At 40.6% G+C, this 20,032-nt stretch overlaps 1 protein-coding gene across 1 annotated transcript in view; it reads left to right on the plus strand.

The window, feature by feature from the left end:
- Window positions 1-20,032, plus strand: part of NALCN (sodium leak channel, non-selective) — a 582,786-nt gene that overhangs the window by 53,451 nt on the left and 509,303 nt on the right. Inside the window, 1 exon segment of the mRNA XM_040336161.1 lies at window positions 17,170-17,309. Coding sequence (XP_040192095.1) covers window positions 17,170-17,309 — 140 coding nt within the window.

Raw genomic sequence — 20,032 nt, forward strand, 5'->3', positions numbered from 1 at the left:
CGGTGGCTGGCAGCCAACAGATTTATATGCTTGATTTTAAGCTTATGCTTAAACAGCTTTTGTCAGTACCTTGATTATTTGTGTCAAATTAATTTGGATATTTAAGATATTACACTATGGGAACCTTAGGTGAAGCCTTTAGCTTTAAATAGACTGCACCTGTTTGTAAGATCTTTGGAATTCTACAAGCTGTGTTTGCCTAATCTGGTAGGGAGATAGGCACGCTCACCTGGTAAGTGCGTTTTCTTGTACTAGTGTTGGTTGTCACCTTGGATCAAAAGTTTTTCTACACTTGGAAGAATAATACTGGTGATGGGAATTTTGTTTGAAATAATTTTTGGTTAAAAATATTTTCTTCTGTTGGGACCTTAATTTGATCATGATATTTATTGTGCAAGAATTTTCACACTGGTGAATATTTTATATTATTGAATCAGTGCTGTAATGATTATTTTGTTTTACCACTTAGGAGTTTATATTTATTTATAGCTGGTGGTTTGATTCACAGTCGTGCAAAATAATTTTTTCACAATTTTATTATGTCAATCAACACAGAAGGGATTATACATTTATTCAGAATTTATATAGAGCAGAGGCTGAAGAGACTGTTACCAGGGGCAGTGCCTTGGGGGTACTGGGCAGTATCAGAAGAACTAAAACACATTCAGAAGCTTGACCTGCAAGTGTGACAGTAGGCTGTAAGCAAGCAACAAAGTCAAACAGTCTAAAAAATAGCAGCTGGAGTTAATGGTTGATGTCAAGTCAATCCTTCAGGCTGGGTTCACACTACTACACTACTTTCATCCTACTTTGCTCTGCTACATTGGTCCTACATTTATCCTACATTGGTCCTACATCCATCCTACTTTCATGAACAGGATACTACTTTGGTCCGACTTCAATGATATTCAATGGGCCTGAAGTAGGATCAATGTAGGACCAAAAGTAGTACAGGGAGCATTTTCAAAGTCGGACCGACTTGTGTAGGACGCTACAAGACGCTCTCATAGGGAAACATTGAACACAGAGCAAAGTAGGATGAAAGTAGTGTAGTAGTGTGAACCCAGCCTTAGGCTGGGTTCACACTACTACACTACTTCCATCCTACTTTGCTCTGCTACATTGGTCCTACATTTATCCTACATTGGTCCTACATCCATCCTACTTTCATGAACAGGATACTACTTTGGTCCGACTTCAATGATATTCAATGGGCCTGAAGTAGGATCAATGTAGGACCAAAAGTAGTACAGGGAGCATTTTCAAAGTCGGACTGACTTGTGTAGGACGCTACAAGACACTCTCATAGGGAAACATTGAACACAGAGCAAAGTAGGATGAAAGTAGTGTAGTAGTGTGAACCCAGCCTCAGTCCTAATAAACACAAATGGGCCAGTGTCAAGATTAAAGTCTGAATTCAATAGATAATTAGGCAATGAAAACAAGTCTCCTTTAAAAGGAATAAGGTAATCGGCATACACCTGGTCCAATTATGTGCACTTTGAATATACAGATCTTGGAACAACTTTAATGCTTTCAGAAAAAAAAAACTGTGAGTTGATTTACCATTACTTATGAAAACTTTTTTTTATAGAGGGTATAAAAATACCCTTCATGAAGAGGAGTTTTGTTTCTTGCCTGGTGCATATGGTCACAGGTAGTAGGGATCTGCTAACCATATCTAGAGAATTTAGACATTTCTGAAACAAAGGAGGTTGGTGACTGGAGCATAGTAGAAATTCAAGACAAAGCAAGAATAGAAATGTGAGCTCAATTCAGATGCTTGGGTGAACAAATACAGGTTCAGAACAGACAGACAGGTTCATACCACTGCCATCTTGTGATAAATTCTGTTACCAAAGTGCAGGAGTCAGGCCTTCACTAGGGCAAATAATGGCAGAGGCTTTTGTGTGGCAGCACAAACCCCAGTATGTGACCCACAATATTGCCTAGCTGGACAACATTCTAGACACACAGACAGAAATGGAGCTGCAACACCCAACAGACAGACATGAATAAAGTCATAACCCGGATCGACAGGGTACACAGACAGACATCAGAAACAAAGCTAATACAGGTCATAAAACAGGATCGGTTAGAAGCGTACAAGGAAAAAGGAACCCAAATGCAGAACAGGAGGTTGCAGTTTTACCATAGGGTAGCTCAGATAAATGCACCAGCTCCTAAACTTACCTTCTCAAAAAAACGTGACTTATTCATTGCTGATTCTTGGTTATTAGATTTGTTCGCTATTATATATTTTTTGTATGTCTTACTATAAAATACTTTCAGATAACTAAAATGCAAAATAAGTCAGACTTTCTGGCCTATATGCTGTACTATCAAGTTGTTGCATTTCACCCTAGCTTTATCAGTTGTCAATATGAAGGCTATGACGAGTTTCCTATATAAACCATTAAGGCCCATAATATAGATAGGTTATTATGACTAATGCCCTGTACACACGATCGGTTCATCCTATGAAAACGGACCGATGGATTTTTTCATCAGATATCCGATGAAGCTGACTCATCAGTCTTGCCTACACACTATCAGTTAAAAATCTGTTTGTGACAGAACGCGGTGACGTAAAACACTACGACGTGCTGAGAAAAATGAAGTTCAATGCTTCCGAGCATGCATCTACTTGATTCTGAGCATGCATGGATTTTAAACCGATGGACTTTCCCACAGACGATTGTTTTTTTCTATCGGTTTTTTAACCATCAGATAATTTTAAAACAGGTTCGAAGTTTTTTCACCGATGGGGGAAAAAAAACGATGGGGCCCACACACGATCGGTTCGTCCGATGAAAACGGTCCGTTTTCATCAGACGAACCGATCGTGTGTACACGGCATTAGAACCATTAACAGCTTGTTTGCCAAACATCCATGTAGTTGCATAGTTGTGTAGTTCTGAAAATAAAACTGCTGCACATGACATGACCCTTCACTAAGGCTGATGTAGGAAATACTGGATTATAGTATGCACATTTTAAGAGAAACATTTGTAATGAAGTCGTCTTTTAATTAAAGTATTTTCTTTCACAGTTGGCAAAAATAATAAACAGTATTTTTATTGCTCATATTGAAATAATGTGAATGGGGCACCTTTTTAGAGCAGTTAAACACACTGAATGATAATTGAATGATTCCGTGCCAAATGCAAAAATATAAATTATATATGCACAAATATTCTAAGCTGCTCTCCTGAGGATGAAGTATAAATCTTCCATCTAGTGAGTATTGCAAATTGTAGGGGGCGCTGCAAACTTAACACAAATAAGTGATCCTGTGATTCAATCCAAACCTGTGCTCAAACTACATATATAATTGACAACTCCTGTGAGATTAACCACTTAACGACCGCCGCATGTACATATACGTCCACAGAATGGCACGTACAGGCAGATGGGCGTACATGTACGTCCCTGCCTTTCCGCGGGTCCCCCTGGTACATGCGGCAGTCGGAAATCGTCTGGGAGCGATCCGGGATGAGGGAGCGGCTATTCGTTTCTAGCCACCCCCTCGCGATCACTCCCCGGAGCTGAAGAATGGGGAGAGCCGTATGTAAACACGGCTTCCCCGTGCTTCACTGTGGCGGCTGCATCGATCGTGTGATCCCTTTTATAGGGAGACACATTCGATGACGTCAGACCTACAGCCACACCCCCCTACAGTTGTAAACACACACTAGGTATAACATATTTCCTTCAGCGCCCCCTGTGGTTAACTCCCAAACTGCAACTGTCATTTTCACAATAAACAATGCAATTTTAAATGCATTTTTTGCTGTGAAAATGACAATGGTCCCAAAAATGTGTCAAAATTGTCCGAAGTGTCCGCCATAATGTCGCAGTCATGAAAAAAATCGCTGATCGCCGCCATTGGTAGTAAAAAAAAAAAAAATTAATAAAAATGCAATAAAACTATCCCCTATTTTGTAAACGCTATAAATTTTGCGCAAACAGACATTATGTCCAAAATGTGCTTAGAAAATCCAGTGTGAACAAAAACAATCTTCCTGTGAAAAAAACTTCTCCAACATGCGATGTGTGATCCTTCACCATACACTGTATATTACGAAACCCGAAGTGCACCAAATATAGATTGTGCTTACCAGATGTACGTAATCTCTTTATTTGGAAGTTTTTTGATGTTATATACGATCTGTGGTGTGCTTTCGAATATGTTCATGTGGTTGATTGTTCCAGTACCCAGCTGGTGATCGCTTCAGCACCCATTTTTGTACTTTTGAGCCGTTTCCCCAGGAAGGTGTGCGATTGGAAGATTTACTAGGCGGCGGTACCTGGTCACTATGAACATTTGTCGTGATTAGCAAATCTTGGATTTTGGATCACTTAGGAGTTGTTAATTATATATGTAGTTTGAGCACCGGTTTGGATTGGATCACAGGATCACGTATTTGTGTTAAGTTTGCAGCGCCCCCTACAATTTGCAATAAGTTAAACACACTGGGGCAGATCCACAAAGCGAGTACGCCGGCATATCTAGTGATACGCCGGCGTACTTTTAAATTTCCCGCATCGTGTCTTTGTTTTGAATCCTCAAAACAAGATACGACGGCATCTGGGTTAGATCCGACAGGCGTATGTCTTCGTACGCCTTCGGATCTTAGATGCAATTCTTCGGCGTCCGCTGGGTGGCGTTCCCGTCGTATTCTGCGTCGATTATGCAAATTGGCTATTTCCGACGATCCACGAACGTATGAGCGGCCGTCGCATTTTTTTATGTCGTTTCCGTTCGGCTTTTTTCGGCCTATAGTTAAAGCTGCTATTTGGTGGCGTACGCAATGTTAAGTATGACCGTCGTTCCCGCGTCGATTTTGAAAATATTTTATTTTGTTTGCGTAAGTCGTCCGTGAATGGGGCTGGACGTAATTTATGTCCACGTCAAAACAATGACGTCCTTGCGACGTCATTTAGCGCAATGCACGGCGGGAAATTTAGGGACGGCGCATGCGCAGTTTGTTAGGCGCGGGGACGCACTTCATTTAAATGAAAGACGCCCCCTACTCGCCGATTTGAATTACGCGCCGTTACGCCGCGAGAGATGCACTACGCCGCCGTAACTTACGGCGCAAATTCTTTGTGGATTCAAAGATTTAAAAAGTAAGTTACAGCAGCGTAGCGTATCTCACATATGCTGCGCCTATGCAATTGTACGAGGATCTGACCCACTGTCTGGCATTAAAAAAAAAATCTAATTGTCAAATGCAATGTATTTATTTATTGTGTTTTAAAGCTTAAGTTAACTCCAAATTTGTCTTAATTTTGAATAGGCTAGCCGTAGTTTAGAAACTATTTCAGATGTTTGTTGCTACCTGTGTTTAAACTGAAAGTCTTCCTTTAATTTCTTCCAGCGATTGCTGCCACCTAGGACACAAAGTAATGTAAAAAAAAGCATAGACGACTATAAAAATATAGGGCCAGATTCAGAGACATTTGCCCTGGCGCAGCGTATCAGAAATTTCGAATCATTACGGCGGCGTAGTGTATTTCTCGGCGCGTATTTCAAATTGGGCGGGTAGGGGGCGTGATTCATTTAAATAAAGCGCGTCCCTGTGCCGATTGAAATGCGCATGCTCCGTTTCTAAATTTCCCCCCGTGCTTTGCGCAAAAATGACGTTGCACCGACGTCATTTTTTGAACGTAGACGTGAGTTACGTCCTTTCCTATTCACAGACGACTTACGCAAAAAAAAATTCAAAATTTGACGCGGGAACGACGGCCATACTTTAACATGGCAAGTCTATCTATACGCCACGAAATAGCAGCTTTAACTATACGCCGGGAAAAGCTGACTAGCGACGACGTAAGAGAATGTGACGGCCGCGCGTACCTTCGTGGATCGCCGGGAAAAGATAATTAGCATACCCGACGCGGAAAACGTTGCAAACTCCACCCAGCGAGCGCCAAAGTATTGCACCTACGATCCGAAGGCGTACGAAGCCGTACGCCTGTCGGATCGAAGCCAAAAGCCGTCGTATCTTGGTTTGAGGATTCAAACTAAAGATACGACGTGGCAAATTTGAAAGTACGCCGGTGTATCAGTAGATACGCCGGCGTACTTCTTCTGTGAATCTGGCCCATATTTTTTTTACAGAATAGGGAAGCATTAGAACTATTCTAAACTTCTAAACTATCCAAAACTAAATGAAAAAAAAGAAAATAAATGGGTTGACTTCTACTTTAAAGGAAAGGAAAAAAAGATTTGTACAAGCTTTTTTTTATTCAAGGTTACTTAATGCAGTGTAAATGTAGAACTTAATGTTCAGGTTACCATATGGTGAGTGAATAATTTAGTATTTTCCTGTGATCACAGTTAATTCAAAGATTTGTATAAAAATGTATAATCAGTGTTGAGAAACTATTATTGTTCACATTCAAAAATAATAGGGTAGTAGTGTAGTAATGTCAGTTTGAGGTTGTATTGCCACACAATAAACATTACTTTAACAATGTAATTTTTCAGCCTGCTATTATGATTAATTTTTTCACAATATTCTAAAATGAAAGCATTTTATGTTAAACGTAACAGCAGGAAATGTGTTCCCAAAAGAACAGTAAATGTTCATAAAAGGTCACCAGAAACTCTGTATTGGGTTATAACTACTACTGTAAAACAGTGTTACTTATCAATATGTGTCTGTTAGTAGATAGTTTGCAATCCTCATCAGCGGTCAACTTTGTAGATTGTAGGGATTAATTTGGCACTTGTAGATTGTAGGGATTAATTTGGCACTTATTAAGTTATGCAAAAAGGATATAAAATGAAGATAAAACAAGGATAGTATTGTTAAAAAAGAAATATGTTATATTGGCTACACAATTTGTTTTTATTTATAGGCACCATTTAGCTAGGCAGATTTCTGGTAAAGATAAACTAACCCTTTAAGCCCTAAATAAAGCAAGACTCCTATTCTTCTACAGAAGTAATCAATTAGAGTACTCCTATCCAGGTTACATACTGCCAAAATAGAATCTTCCAACTAGGGATGAGCTGAACATTTTGGTTCTGAGTTTGGTCTGCATGTAATTTAGCAAACTGCGGAAGTTCTGAATCTTAATCCCAATCACATTAAAGTCTGGCTTAAAGTCAGTTTTGTAGAAGGACTTCATAGGTGCATGCATCAGTAAACTGGTATCCATTCAATCAAAATGAGTAAAGCCATCAAATTTAATTGTACAATGTTTCATAAAACAGAATAAAACATTTGAAGGCTGACAAAATGTGTTTGATACTCATAAAAGGTGTATGTGTATATATATATATATGTAGAGCCTGTGTACTTTCAGTACAGGTGCTATCCTAAATTTAGAGGGGGATGAGAGAGTTAGTTAACTCTCATCCAGGTAATTTGTGTAAATTAAGCCTCTGTTTCAGCTGGGCTCTGTTGTGTGTTCATTCTGTGTTCCTGAGGAGTTTTTCCACCCCGGGGCGACAGTTGGTGCCGGTGGAGTCTAGGTGGGAGTACCTCTTGCCAGCAGCCAATCAGGAGGGGTTTTCCCTCGCGGGGCATGCTGGGGGAGGATACTTTAGGAACAGACGCCATTTTGGCAGGGTTCGTTTTCTTCTGGTCACGGGTGCGGCACCCACCTTCAGGCTGACCACACATCACGGGCCCCGGCGATATGGCCTACCAGGCCGGGGCGCACGTGCATTACGTGGTGTTCTTAGTTCTGGGACCCTGATGGCCCAGAGCAACTGAAGCTATGGTGGGGCCCCAGAAATCGGCTTGGTCTCCAAATTCTGAGACCAAGCGAGTTGTGCTGTTTGGTGGGGAGTCAGTCTGAGGAAAGCCAGAGAGGCAGGACTGCTTCTGTTCTGTTGGACCTGAATCTGCTAATTCTCCTCCTCACGCATCTTTGATCTATCTACCTCCAGTTTACTGTTTGCCGTGTTGGGCAGTAATAAAAGCACAAGAAAGACACCTGTTGTTTGGACATTCCGTCATTGCTACTCTCATCAACTACCCTAGACGTCAGAGCCATAGAGGTAACACGCCATCCCAATCTATAACCAGTGGCTTCTGCGGGGGTAGCGATATATATATATATATATATATATATATATATATATATATATATATATATATATATATAATTTAAAATATACATATATTTATTTATATATATATTGTGACATAAGGGATTATTAACTCTAGTGGTAGATGTGTTTTTCAGTGATTCAAGCCAGTCAGGAAAGATATTTTAGGGCACGACAGGTTATTTTTATTAAAAGGCAAAAAAAGTCTTTAACATAAAGGTTTCCCACACAGGGGTCATCTCCAGCAAAATATACAAAATACAAATGAAAATTCTAGCCCACCTGGCTACTCTTCAACAGCATTGCTGCTGTAGATACTGGTCCCTCAGACCACCAGCTCTTCCAGGCCCACAGCTTAGATGCAAACAGTCTTGGGCTCCTCAAGCGCACACAGCTTTGGGCTTCTTGGACACACACAGTTTCAATCCCTTAAGTGCACACAGCTGCAAGTTCTTCAATGCACACAGCTTCAAGCACTTCTTAATGCCCAGAACGTCTATCATACTCTCTCTCAATAGCGGCTACTGCTCCAACTTCACCTTCCTCCTCCTTCTGCTCTCACTAGCCCCTCGTTATATGGGCTTTATGCACCTGGGCACACAAACTGCTGGCTATCCACAAGACCCAGACACAGGGTTGGAGATCCTGTCTCACCCAAGACTCTTATGCCCTGTACACACGATCGGTTTTCCCGTTGGAAAAAAAGTTGGATGGTTTTTCTGATGGAATTCCTCTCAAAAAGTTAGATGGAGCATACACACGGTCGGGATTCCCGATCAAAAGCTTTCATCAGACTTTTTCCAACAGGAAAACTAATCCTGTGTACGGGGCATCAGGGATTTCCAAACTACAGAGTACCATCCGGCAATAGCAAAAACTGGAGATTTAAACTCTACACTATGTAGTCTTGCAGTTCACAGACATGCAAACTCTGTGTCCCTTTTCTTTCCATTTCCATAGGAACAGAGCCTCTCTCTGTCACAATATATATATATATATATATATATATATATATATATATATATATATATATATATATATATATATATATATATATATATATATATATATATATATATATATATATATAAATTTATGTTTATATATATATATATATATATGTATATATGATTTTTAAACAGGATTTATGAAGCGCTAACAGTTTGTGCAGCGCTTTACAAAATGAAGGCACACGTTACAGTTACAATACAATTTGGTACAAGAGGAATCCGAGGGCCTGATATGTATGTATATCAACACTATCTGTTTTACATTACATTTAGTGATGCCTGATATACATGGTCAGAATATACATAGCCAGATATGTATATTAAAAGCAGTTCATATATTGTCTGTCTCTCCAACAGGTGCTTCCCCCACCCAATGGAATTCTGGAGTGGGATGTCTAGAGGGTCACTGGTATCAATAAAATATTGGAATATTGTTGAGCTTCTAACTTATTGGGAGAAGTTTCCGTGCCACCTGATTATATACATGGTGGACCTGTGGACAGCCTTTAGTTATGGGACTATTGTGACATCGCCCTGCTGTGCATCTTCTTTTTCCTTTTGGGCTGCCATGCCAATATTGAATCCATACCAGTGACCAATGACAACCCTCTAGACGGCCTTTTGTGTGCACCCCAATTTTCTTTGGGTGCTGGTGGTGTCTATTGGAGAGACAGACAATATATGAACTGCAAATGGATTGAGTATAAATGAACTGTGTGACTGCGTCTAATATACTGACTACCCTCGAAAATGAACTGCGTGACTGCGTCTAATATACTGACTACCCGCAAAAAGTGCTCTGGTCTTTGGCCAGCCAAACGGTCCAGGGTTGAAGTGGTTAACAACCACATATTTTTGCCACATGACCCCAAATGCGCACCTAAAAATTAACCACATTTGCATTTTTGGTGCGTTTTCCACTAACTTCAATGGAAGGTGCATCTTTGGTGTGCTTATTAAAAGTGCACCAAAGATGCAGCATGAAGGACTTTTCAAACCACATCGCAAACACAGTGGCGCAATGTGAAAAGTCCCAAAGGCTTTAACCACTTGCCTACTGTACACCTACACCCCCTTCCTGCCCAGACAAAATTTTAGCTTCCAGCACTGCGTCCGTTTAACTAACAATTGCGCGGTCGTGCGACGTGGCTCCCAAACAAAATTGACGTCTTTTTTTTCCCACAAATAGAGCTTTCTTTTGGTGGTATTTGATCACCTGTGCGGTTTTTATTTTTTGGGCTATAAACAAAAAAAGAGTGTAAATTTTGAAAAAAAAACATAATATTTTTTACTTTTTGCTATAATAAATATCCCATTTAAAAAAAAAAAAAAAAAAATTCTCAGTTTAGGCCGATACGTATTATTCTACATATTTTTGGTAAAAAAATAAAAAAATCGCAATAACCAGGTTTGTGCAAAAGTTATATTGCCCACAAAATAGGGGACATAATGATTTTTATTTATTTTTTTACTAGGAATGGCGGCGATCTGCGTTTTTTTTTTCGGGACTGGGACATTATAGCGCACACATCGGACACTTTTGACACATTTTTGGGACCATTCACATTTATACAGTGAACAGTGCTATAAATATGCATTGATTACTGTATAAATGTGACTGGCAGGGAAGGGGTTAACCACTAGGGGGCGGGGAAGGAGTTAAATGTGTAGCCTTGGAGTGTTATAACTGTAGAGGGAGGGGGGTGACTGGGGGAGGTGACCGATCTGTGTCCCTATGTACAAGGGACACAGCATCGGTTTCCTCTCCCTGACAGGACGTGGAGCTCTGTGTTAACACACAGAGCTCCACGTCCCTGCTCAGTTACTGGGCAATTGCGGGTGCCCGGCGGCCATCGCGGCCACCAGGCACGCGCATTGTGTTCCCAGTGACGCGACGGGTGCGCGCGCGCCCCCTATCGGCTTTAAATGACAGGACGTCATATGACGTCCTGTCAGAACAATAGGGTATTCCGCCCGCCGTCATTTGACGGCGTGCGGTACCCTAGTGGTTAAAGGGATATACACGGGGCCAAAAGCGCATTGGCGGAAAAGGGTCATAAGGGAGAGATACATTTAAACAAAACCCAGCATCAGGTGATAAACGATCAATAATCTCTGCCAGCTGCTGGAAACACTCACTACTACATGGGAGACACCACTCAGAAACCACAGTGCCACCAGCAGGTGTTCTGGCTGTTTTGCATGTTCCTAACAAGGCTAAATATGAAAATATATTTGTTCAGCATACAATAAATCCCCACAACTCTTGCCCGGTGGTTGTGGGGGTCTGCGGGTGGAGGGCTTTTTGGAATCTGGAAGCCCCCTTTAACAAGGGGACCCCCAGATCCTGCCCCCCCCCCCATGTGAATTGGTAACGGGGTACATTCCGCTGTGACAGCTGTTATATAGCTGAGGGCGGGGCCACACGGTCACTGGGTAACCCTGCAGTGTTTTCCTGTGGAGTCAGAGGGGGCAGGGTCACCCGCACACGTAACCGGGTAGCCCCGCCTTCATCTATATAACAGCTGTCATAGCGGTAGACGCGTCACTCAGTGGGAGCCGCCCATGGAGGTAGAGATAGTGCGGCGCTTTTTTTTCTCGTTCTGGGACTTGTCCCAAGCTGGCTCTTGTGTTTTTTTTTTAAATGTTTGCGTTTTTGGGTGAAATGGTAGGGGTACAATGTACCCCATTACAAATTCACATAGAGGGGCTGGGATCTGGGGGTCCCCTTGTTAAAGGGTGTTTCCAGATTCGGATAAGCCCCCAACCGCAGACCCCCACCAAGGGTTGTGGGGATGAGGCCCATGTCCCCATCAACATGGGGACAAGGTGCTTTGGGGGGTCACAGACCCCAAAGCATCCTCCCTATGTTGAGGGTATGTGGCCTGGTACATTTCAGGAGAGACGGGCGCTCTCTCCTCCCCCCTCTTTTCCTGCGGCCTGCCAGGTTGCGTGCTCGGATAAGGGTCTTGTATGGATTTTTGGAGAGACCTCTACACCATTTTTTTAAACATTTTGGCGCGGGCTTCCGCTTAAAATCCATACCAGACCTAAAGGGTCTGGTATGGATTTTGAGGGGTACCCTACACCATTTAAAAAAATAATAATCCACAGGGTTCCCCTGAAGGGCCTGTTATGGAATTTGGGGGGACCCCCACGCAATTGTTTTTTAAATTTTGGCTTGGTGTTCCCCTTAATATTCATACTAGACCCAAAGGGCCTGGTAATGGACTGGGGGGGGGGAACCCATACCGTTTTTTTTAATGACTTTTATCTGTATTGCGGGACCTGCGAGTAGTTTTAAATTACTTTTTTCCTTTAGAAATGTAATTTTGCTGCAGGGACTGTTCTAAACACGGGAAAAATGCACCACTTTACAATTTAAAGGAATATTTCACTTTTATTGTTTCACTTTAAGCATTATTAAAACCACTGCTCCCGAAAAAAACAGACGTTTTTATAACTTTTTTATTTGCATTCATACATGTCCCCTGGGGCAGCACCTGGGTCCCCAAACACTTTTTATGGCAATATACCATGCATATTAGCCTTTAAAATTAGCACTTTTGATTTTTCATGTTCGTGTCCCATAGACTTTAACGGTGTTTGAACAGATTTTTTGCCTGTTCGGCAAGTTCTGGTGCTAACCGAACCGGGGAGTGTTTGGCCGATCCTTAGTAACTAAACATGTGCTCACTGTGATACTGATAATTATAAGCAGACAATTATGTATTTAGAGCCACCCCCTCTTGTAATCCCAGTTTGCTTGCTCTGAAATTTGGATTTCACTATACAAAGTTGCCCTTGCTATCATTGCAAACAATATACTAATCTATTGATTTTTTATTTGTTCTCTTGATCCATCCTCCGCTTCTATTGAGTCTTTGCTATGCTGGACTCTCTTCATTATTTATTTAGTGCTTTTCTCATTGGGAACTCAAAGCTCTTTATCTGGTGTTGGGGCAGCCATCTAGGGCATACCTGGTTCCATAGTTAGTAATGTTGAAAAAAGACACCAGTCCATCCAGTTCAACCTGCTGATGGTGAGTGGGTGTGCTTGTGTTTATGTCAATAGTACATTGTATATCCCTGTATGTCGTGATTGTTAAGGTGCCCATCTAATAGTTTTTTTAAACTATCGCTACTCCCTGCTGATACCACTGCTTGTGAAAGAGAATTCCACATCCTTGCCGCTCTGACAGTTAAGAACCCTCTATGCAGTTTAAGGTTAAACCACTTCTCTTCCAATTTCAGTGAATGACTGTGTGTCTTTTTGAATTCCCTTTCCCTGAAAAGTTTTTTTCACCAGTAAGTTATTTGTATATTGCTATCATATACCCTCTGAAGTGACTCCTCTCCAGAAAGAATGAGTTCAATGCTTGTAGTCTTTCCCCATAGCTGAGAACATCTACAGTAGTCCCCATATTAGCTTTGCTGCCCTTTTCTGGACTCTTTCCAGTTCCAGCACATTCTGCTTGAGGACTGGTGCCCAGAACTGCATGGCACACTCAAGATGCGACCGGACCAAAGTCTTGTAAAATGGGAGAATTACTGTTTTATCTCTGCAATGAATCTCCTTTTTAATGCATGGCAATATTCTCTTGGCTTTGCTTGCAGTAGCTTGGCATTGCAAGCCATTGCTGAGTCTGTCATCTACTAAGACCCCCATGTCCTTTTCCATCCTAGATTCCCCCAGATGTTCTCCCCCTAGTGAGTAACTTGCATTCATATTTTTAGCACCCAAATGCATTACTTTACATTTTTTCAACATTAAACCTCATTTGCCATGTTCTTTACTTGGTATACCATACTAGGGAAATTGTAGACAGTAGCCAATTAACCTACCGATAGGTTTTTAGAGTGTAGGTGAAATAGAGGAGTATGTGGAGGAAACCCAGACAAGCACAGTGAGAACATGCAAACTCTATTCAAATAGTACTCAGACCAGGACTCAAAGATAGGACTCCAGAGCTGCAAGTGCTAATCCACGGGTCATTTCCTTTATCCACCCCTCCACAGGCATGCTAAAACTAAAATGCTAGCCTTTTTTCATCATCATATCCTAGCATGAATATTGTATCCCTCATGTGTAAATGAACAGGGAAGTTAAACTCTTATCCTGAATTCTGCTTCCTGGCTCATCTACCTCAAATGATGCTTCATTATATTGGTCTCTAAGCTGAATTCCAAAAACTATTTCAAATTCCATCTCAGACCTACAAAGTGCTCTCTTGCCTATACTCAGGACTAACTGACTTTTTTTCGTAGCTTCAGCAACAATTACTGGGCTATTTTTAGATGAATGCTTAAAAAGTGGCACTTGGCAGATGGCTCTGACCATTTCCAAGCATCCCTCAAATGCTGTAACTGATTGAATATTCTGTTCAGTACAAAAGATTACTTGCTGGGCATTTCATTGTGCAAAATGGATTAAATGTCGTGGCCATTCACTGCATTGGTTTAGGTGAACATTCTGATTGTGCCCTAAGAATAAGCGTGTTATAGTTCACCTATACAAACATGTGTACAATAGGCATAATACATTCTGTTCAGTCTCTGATGTACCACGGCTTCCACCTCCACTTTCTTATAGCAGAGCTATTCACCACACACAGTAAATTGTTTACCTTTCCCTTTAAATCTTCTTTTATCCATTATTCCTTTAGTTTGTATGCTTGTCAGAGAAAACTGCTCTCTCTTACTGTATCATGCTTTGCTTTATATTCTTAAGCCTTGTTCAAATATTTTTTGTCATATGGTACTACAAAGCCTACATTGTGGAATGCCACAGAAGAAAACTGTGCCATGTAAGTAAATCCACTACCATGGATAAAGATTCAAATGTCGCAGTCCCTGAGAATTTATGTGTGGAACTCCTAGAGAATTTTTTTTTTAAATTACAATGCATTGCATTGTATTTAAACTATGGTAAGCAGGTTTAGGCAAATTTTGGGTATTTGCTTAACCAAAACCCTAACTATAAAAGGGGAGGGAGTATTGTGCAGCCAGAGCATTAGTGACTCAAAAATAAGAAGTATGCCAACACTCCTTGCACAGAGCCGGCAAGTATAGCCTCTCTTTTTATTTGAATAAAAAAAACGTTTTAGTATCACTCTAAGCTTCTCAAGCCCTGAGTAAGTCCAATGATGTAACATATAGGGCGGAGTGAAGGTGACGCCATTGCGCTAACAAAGTCTGTAAGAGAATGGCAGAACAGCCGCAAATGTATTTGGATCAAGGTCACATACCCTGTGTCTGCATATTGCCTTAATGCACAAGTGTTGGTGCACCTACCAATGTGAGTGTGATTTTAATGGTTTGTTTTTAAGAATAAACATGTTTTTGGAAAGCACTATGAGGATCTTGTACATTTTGTCTTGAGTGCTATCGCCTGGGGAGTCAATAGATCTGTATTGAAATGAAGAATGACATTTTCCTCCTGAAGGGGAAAATTAAACTATAGACATTTTTTAGTTTAAAGGTACTAAGATGGTGTGATGCACAAGTTAGATAAAAGGGTCAATTATTCTAAAGGAGTGATGGTTTTAAGTGAGCACAGAAGAGTTATAAGGAATAGACTTATGCCCCATACACACAATCGGAAATTCCGACAGCAAAAGTCCGATCTGAGCTCTTGAACAGAAATTCCGACCGTGTGTATGCTCCATCGGACTTTTGCTGTCGGAATTTACGCCAACAAAAGATTGAGAGCTGGTTCTCAAATTGTTCAGAAAATCCAATTGTCTGTAGTAATTCCGACCCGCAAAATTCCGACGCATGCTCCGAAACAATTTGACGCGTGCTTGGAAGCATTGAACTTTATTTTCTCGGCTCTTCGTAGTGTTGTACGTCACCGCGTTCTTGACAGACGAAAGTCCAGAGAACTTTTGTGTGACCATGTATATGCAAGCCAAGCTTGAGCGGAATTCCGTCGGAAAAACATTTCCGACTGAAAATCTGATCATGTGTACGCGGCATTACAGTATGTGTTTTTAAATTTGTGGACTTCTGGAAATTAACACTCACAATTTTGGATTTAAAGTGGTTCTAAAATCAAAACCTTTTTTACCTTAATGAGTTTTCTGTATAAGGATAAAAAACTCCCCACTACCTACTGTGTCCCCCAGTCCTATAAGCACTCACCTGCTTCAGCGCTGTCCCCTCTGCAGCACTGCTCCTCCACTTCCTGATCTCACAGGACACCTGGTCTCATAGGCTTCCACTGATGTCAGACAAATCCTTTGAGGCCGCGTACACACGGTCGATCCATCTGATGAGAATGGTCCGACGGACCGTTTTCATCGGTTCACCGCTGAAGCGGTCTGATGTGCGTACACACCATCAGTTCGAAATCCGATCGGGTCAGAACGTGGTGATGTAAAACACACGACGTGCTGAAAAAAATGAAGTTCAATGCTTCCAAGCACGCGTCAACTTAATTCTGAGCATGCGCGGGTTTTGAACCGATGCTTTTGTGTACTAACCATCGGTTTGGACTTATCGGTCAGCGGTCCATCGTTTCGATTTTAAAGCAAGTTCTCTCATTTTTGTCCGAAGGACAATCGACCGATGGGGCGTACACACGGACGGTTTGGACCGATGAAACTGAACTTCGGTCCGTTTTCATCGGTTTGGACCGATGGTGTGTACGCGGCCTAAGGGAGGAGTGGGAGGCACTGGTGGGGGCTCCAGAAGAGGATGTAAGTGACAGCTCTGTCCAATACCATTGCACAGAATAGGGAAGTATAATGTCTATTTTATTTTAGGGGAAAAAGTGACATTTAGAGCTGTTTTAATGTTCGTACACACATTAAGCATTTGGACCTTTGTATAGAAATTATTTGTATAGGTTTATGTGGATTGTGGTTAATTATATATACAGTTTCTATGATTAGGTTGAAATAAAGTAGATAGTGTCACACTTTCATTGGCAATATAAATGAATAATAATACATTATAGCTATTTTAGGTCAGTACTGTATAACGAATAGTCATAATAGAAGAGAAATGTAATATATTTTTTGTTAATGTGACATAATCCAACATATCTTTGTGGCTTAATTTCTATTAACTTTTTTATTAAATCAGGTATTTGAAATAGCAGATGTAGTGGACCAGATGTCTCCATGGGGAATGTTGAGGATTCCACGTCCGATGATAATGATTCGAGCTTTCCGCATTTATTTCCGATTTGAGCTGCCAAGAACTAGGATAACAAATATTTTAAAGTATGTTTTTCTTACTTTACTTTAGTAAATATATTCAACTAATAAGTGTGAAGCAACTTTACGTTGTGTTACCAGCAGCAGGTGTTTAGAGTGTAGCCAAACTCATATTGAATAAAACACATATCATAAAGCACTATGGGGATTATTTACAAAAGGCAAATCCACTTTGCATTACAAGTACACTGAAAGTGCACCTGGAAGTTCAGTCACTGTAGATCTAAGGGGGACATGCAAGGAAAAAAACAGCATTTTAGCTTGCACATGATTGGATGATAAAATCAGCAGAGCTTCTCCTCATTTCGGATTTACCCCTCAGATCTACAGCGACTGCACTTCCAAGTGCACTGTCAGTGCACTTGTAGTCCAAAGTGGATTTGCCTTTCACAAATAACCCCCACTGTGTTTTCCACCTTGGAGCCAACTCTCTGCACCAAGTATCCAAGAAATTGGAGTAAACCTCCAAAATTTAAGTCATGCCAGAACAAAAACATTGCAAGTCAGTGTTAGATTAGTTTGTAAATTCTTTCTGTATCAAGGTCAGAAGAGTTGAGAATTTCAAATAACATGGTTCAAAAATATTTCTCATAAGATTTTGTTCCTCAAAAGTAAACCTGTCACTTCCTAGATTCCTTATTAAAATTTCCTGATTTGCATTCAGCTAATTAAGATGTAAAACTGCCTTAAGAAACATCCTAGCTAATTACCATATGAGACTGTATCCTCAGTGTTGATAAACCTATTGATAGATTTTTCAGTATAAAATATTTTTATTTATTTTTTAATAACTTTTATATTACATTGCATTTTCTAATTATCAATAAACGAATATGTTAACTGCATATGTATTGATTTTTTTTTAATCATTTACATTGGCATCTAAAAATGCCATTATAAGCTGTGTATGGATGGTTAAAGAAGATCAATTCTTAAAAATGTTTTGTGTTTTTTTTTTTTTTTTACCACCTTGGGGGTACCAAGTGCGTGATTCATTGGCCTGGGCAGTGCATGTGTAAGAGCAGCTGCTGATAATCACACAGAGCTGCAGCACTAAGTAATCTGTCCCTATTATTAATGAGCATCGGTAGAGACTTTGCAGAGAGTCAAAGCTCTGAGGGATCTTTTGCTCTTATGAATGAACAAGCAGTGAGGATTGCACCTTCATAATAGCAACAAATAACTCAGCTTAGAGAAGAGTCAGGGCTCTGTGCTGGCTTTACCTCCCCCACAGAAAAGAGCCTTATATGGGCTTAAAAAGAAGGCGGAGCTACAGCCAGCATTTGGAGGTGTGTTTGGGGGACAATGGGGCCACCAATTAGAAAGGCACCAAGTGCTATTTGCACTTGCCCTCCTGAGGAGTTTGGGCAAAGTCATGTAACTGAGATGTGGCATGTAATAATTAGCTTAACACCCAAAGGAGTAAACAAACAGTTACTTTATTGCAAAATTATGTCCAACATTAACTAGTACAGCAAGGCAGTATCAACTAGCAGTATGTGCTGCACACATGTATAACATTTCTGTGTAACCCCGTACTAAAATCCCACATGGTTCATCCTTACAATTAAGCAGTTCTCCAAATACACTGGTTATAAATAAATCCCAATAATTCAGGGATTTTAAATCCCAAAGACCCAGTTTACTGAGTCCCCTCCATTAACAGTAGTATCAGCATCAGTAATAGTAAGAGGGCTGTGCAAAGCAGTGAATGTGCATTCATAATATATGGCAGTTGGTTGCCTTAATTGTGGTCCTGTTTACAGTTCAATACAGAAAACACATACACTGTTGCTCCTTTTGGGGTCCTGACTTTTCAGTCCTTCAGCAGCTTTTCTCTTCAGTCCTCACAGCAGCAGCAGTCTTTCCTCCAGCACCTATATGGATCCCCATCCATCTAAAGACTTGGGACGATGCCTCCCTGCCCTCTTCATAAACAATATAGCTTCCAGGGGTTTTATATCTGGAAACTTCCCATGCTAAGACTGTCATTGTTCTATCCTTCACAGATGTGGCCTTCTCTCACCCATAATAAATAATAAAGATTCCAGCATCTTCTCTTCTAGGAAACGTTATTGCTTCCTTGCTAGTGTCTTTTATCCTCTTCTGAAGATCCTGTACGGTTATAGTCACATAAGAAATTTTAGATGTTTGGGTGCTATAAGAAAATGCTGTAAAGAAATAAGCAAATAATGCAAAGTACACTACTATACCCAAAAAATAGTGACTGAAAGTAGGTTGAGTTCAAGATATTTTTTTGTGGTCAGTTTGCTCTTAGTGCTTTATTCACTAAATTGTTTTAGTGAATAAACCCAGTTGTCTTTTACCTCTGCTTAACTATAAAATAAAATAACTAAAAGTTCAGATCGACGTAGGTTTTTATGTGAATTTCTTCTTTGCCCTAATGGTTTTTTTTTTAAGTATCCCTCTTCTGCGCTCTCTGTTTCGACCCAAAACTCTCAGTGCCTCCCATAGGGCCATTTCTATTATCAACACTCTTCTTTCTCACCTATGAATTCTCTAAAATTATTTCACTGATCACTGTCAGTGATAATAAAGCCAGCACTCCATACACCTGAATTGATCCCCAGTGGGTTCTAAAAGAAGTGACTGGGGGCTTTATCCAAAAACACAATCCAGGTACAAAGCTGAAGGTACACTTTGGGGTCCTTGTATTTAGGTCATCCTTGGCAATTACACCTAAGGCAGTTAGATTTTATTTTACTAAA

Source organism: Rana temporaria, chromosome 2, assembly GCF_905171775.1.
Source record: "Rana temporaria chromosome 2, aRanTem1.1, whole genome shotgun sequence".
NCBI lineage: Eukaryota > Metazoa > Chordata > Amphibia > Anura > Ranidae > Rana > Rana temporaria.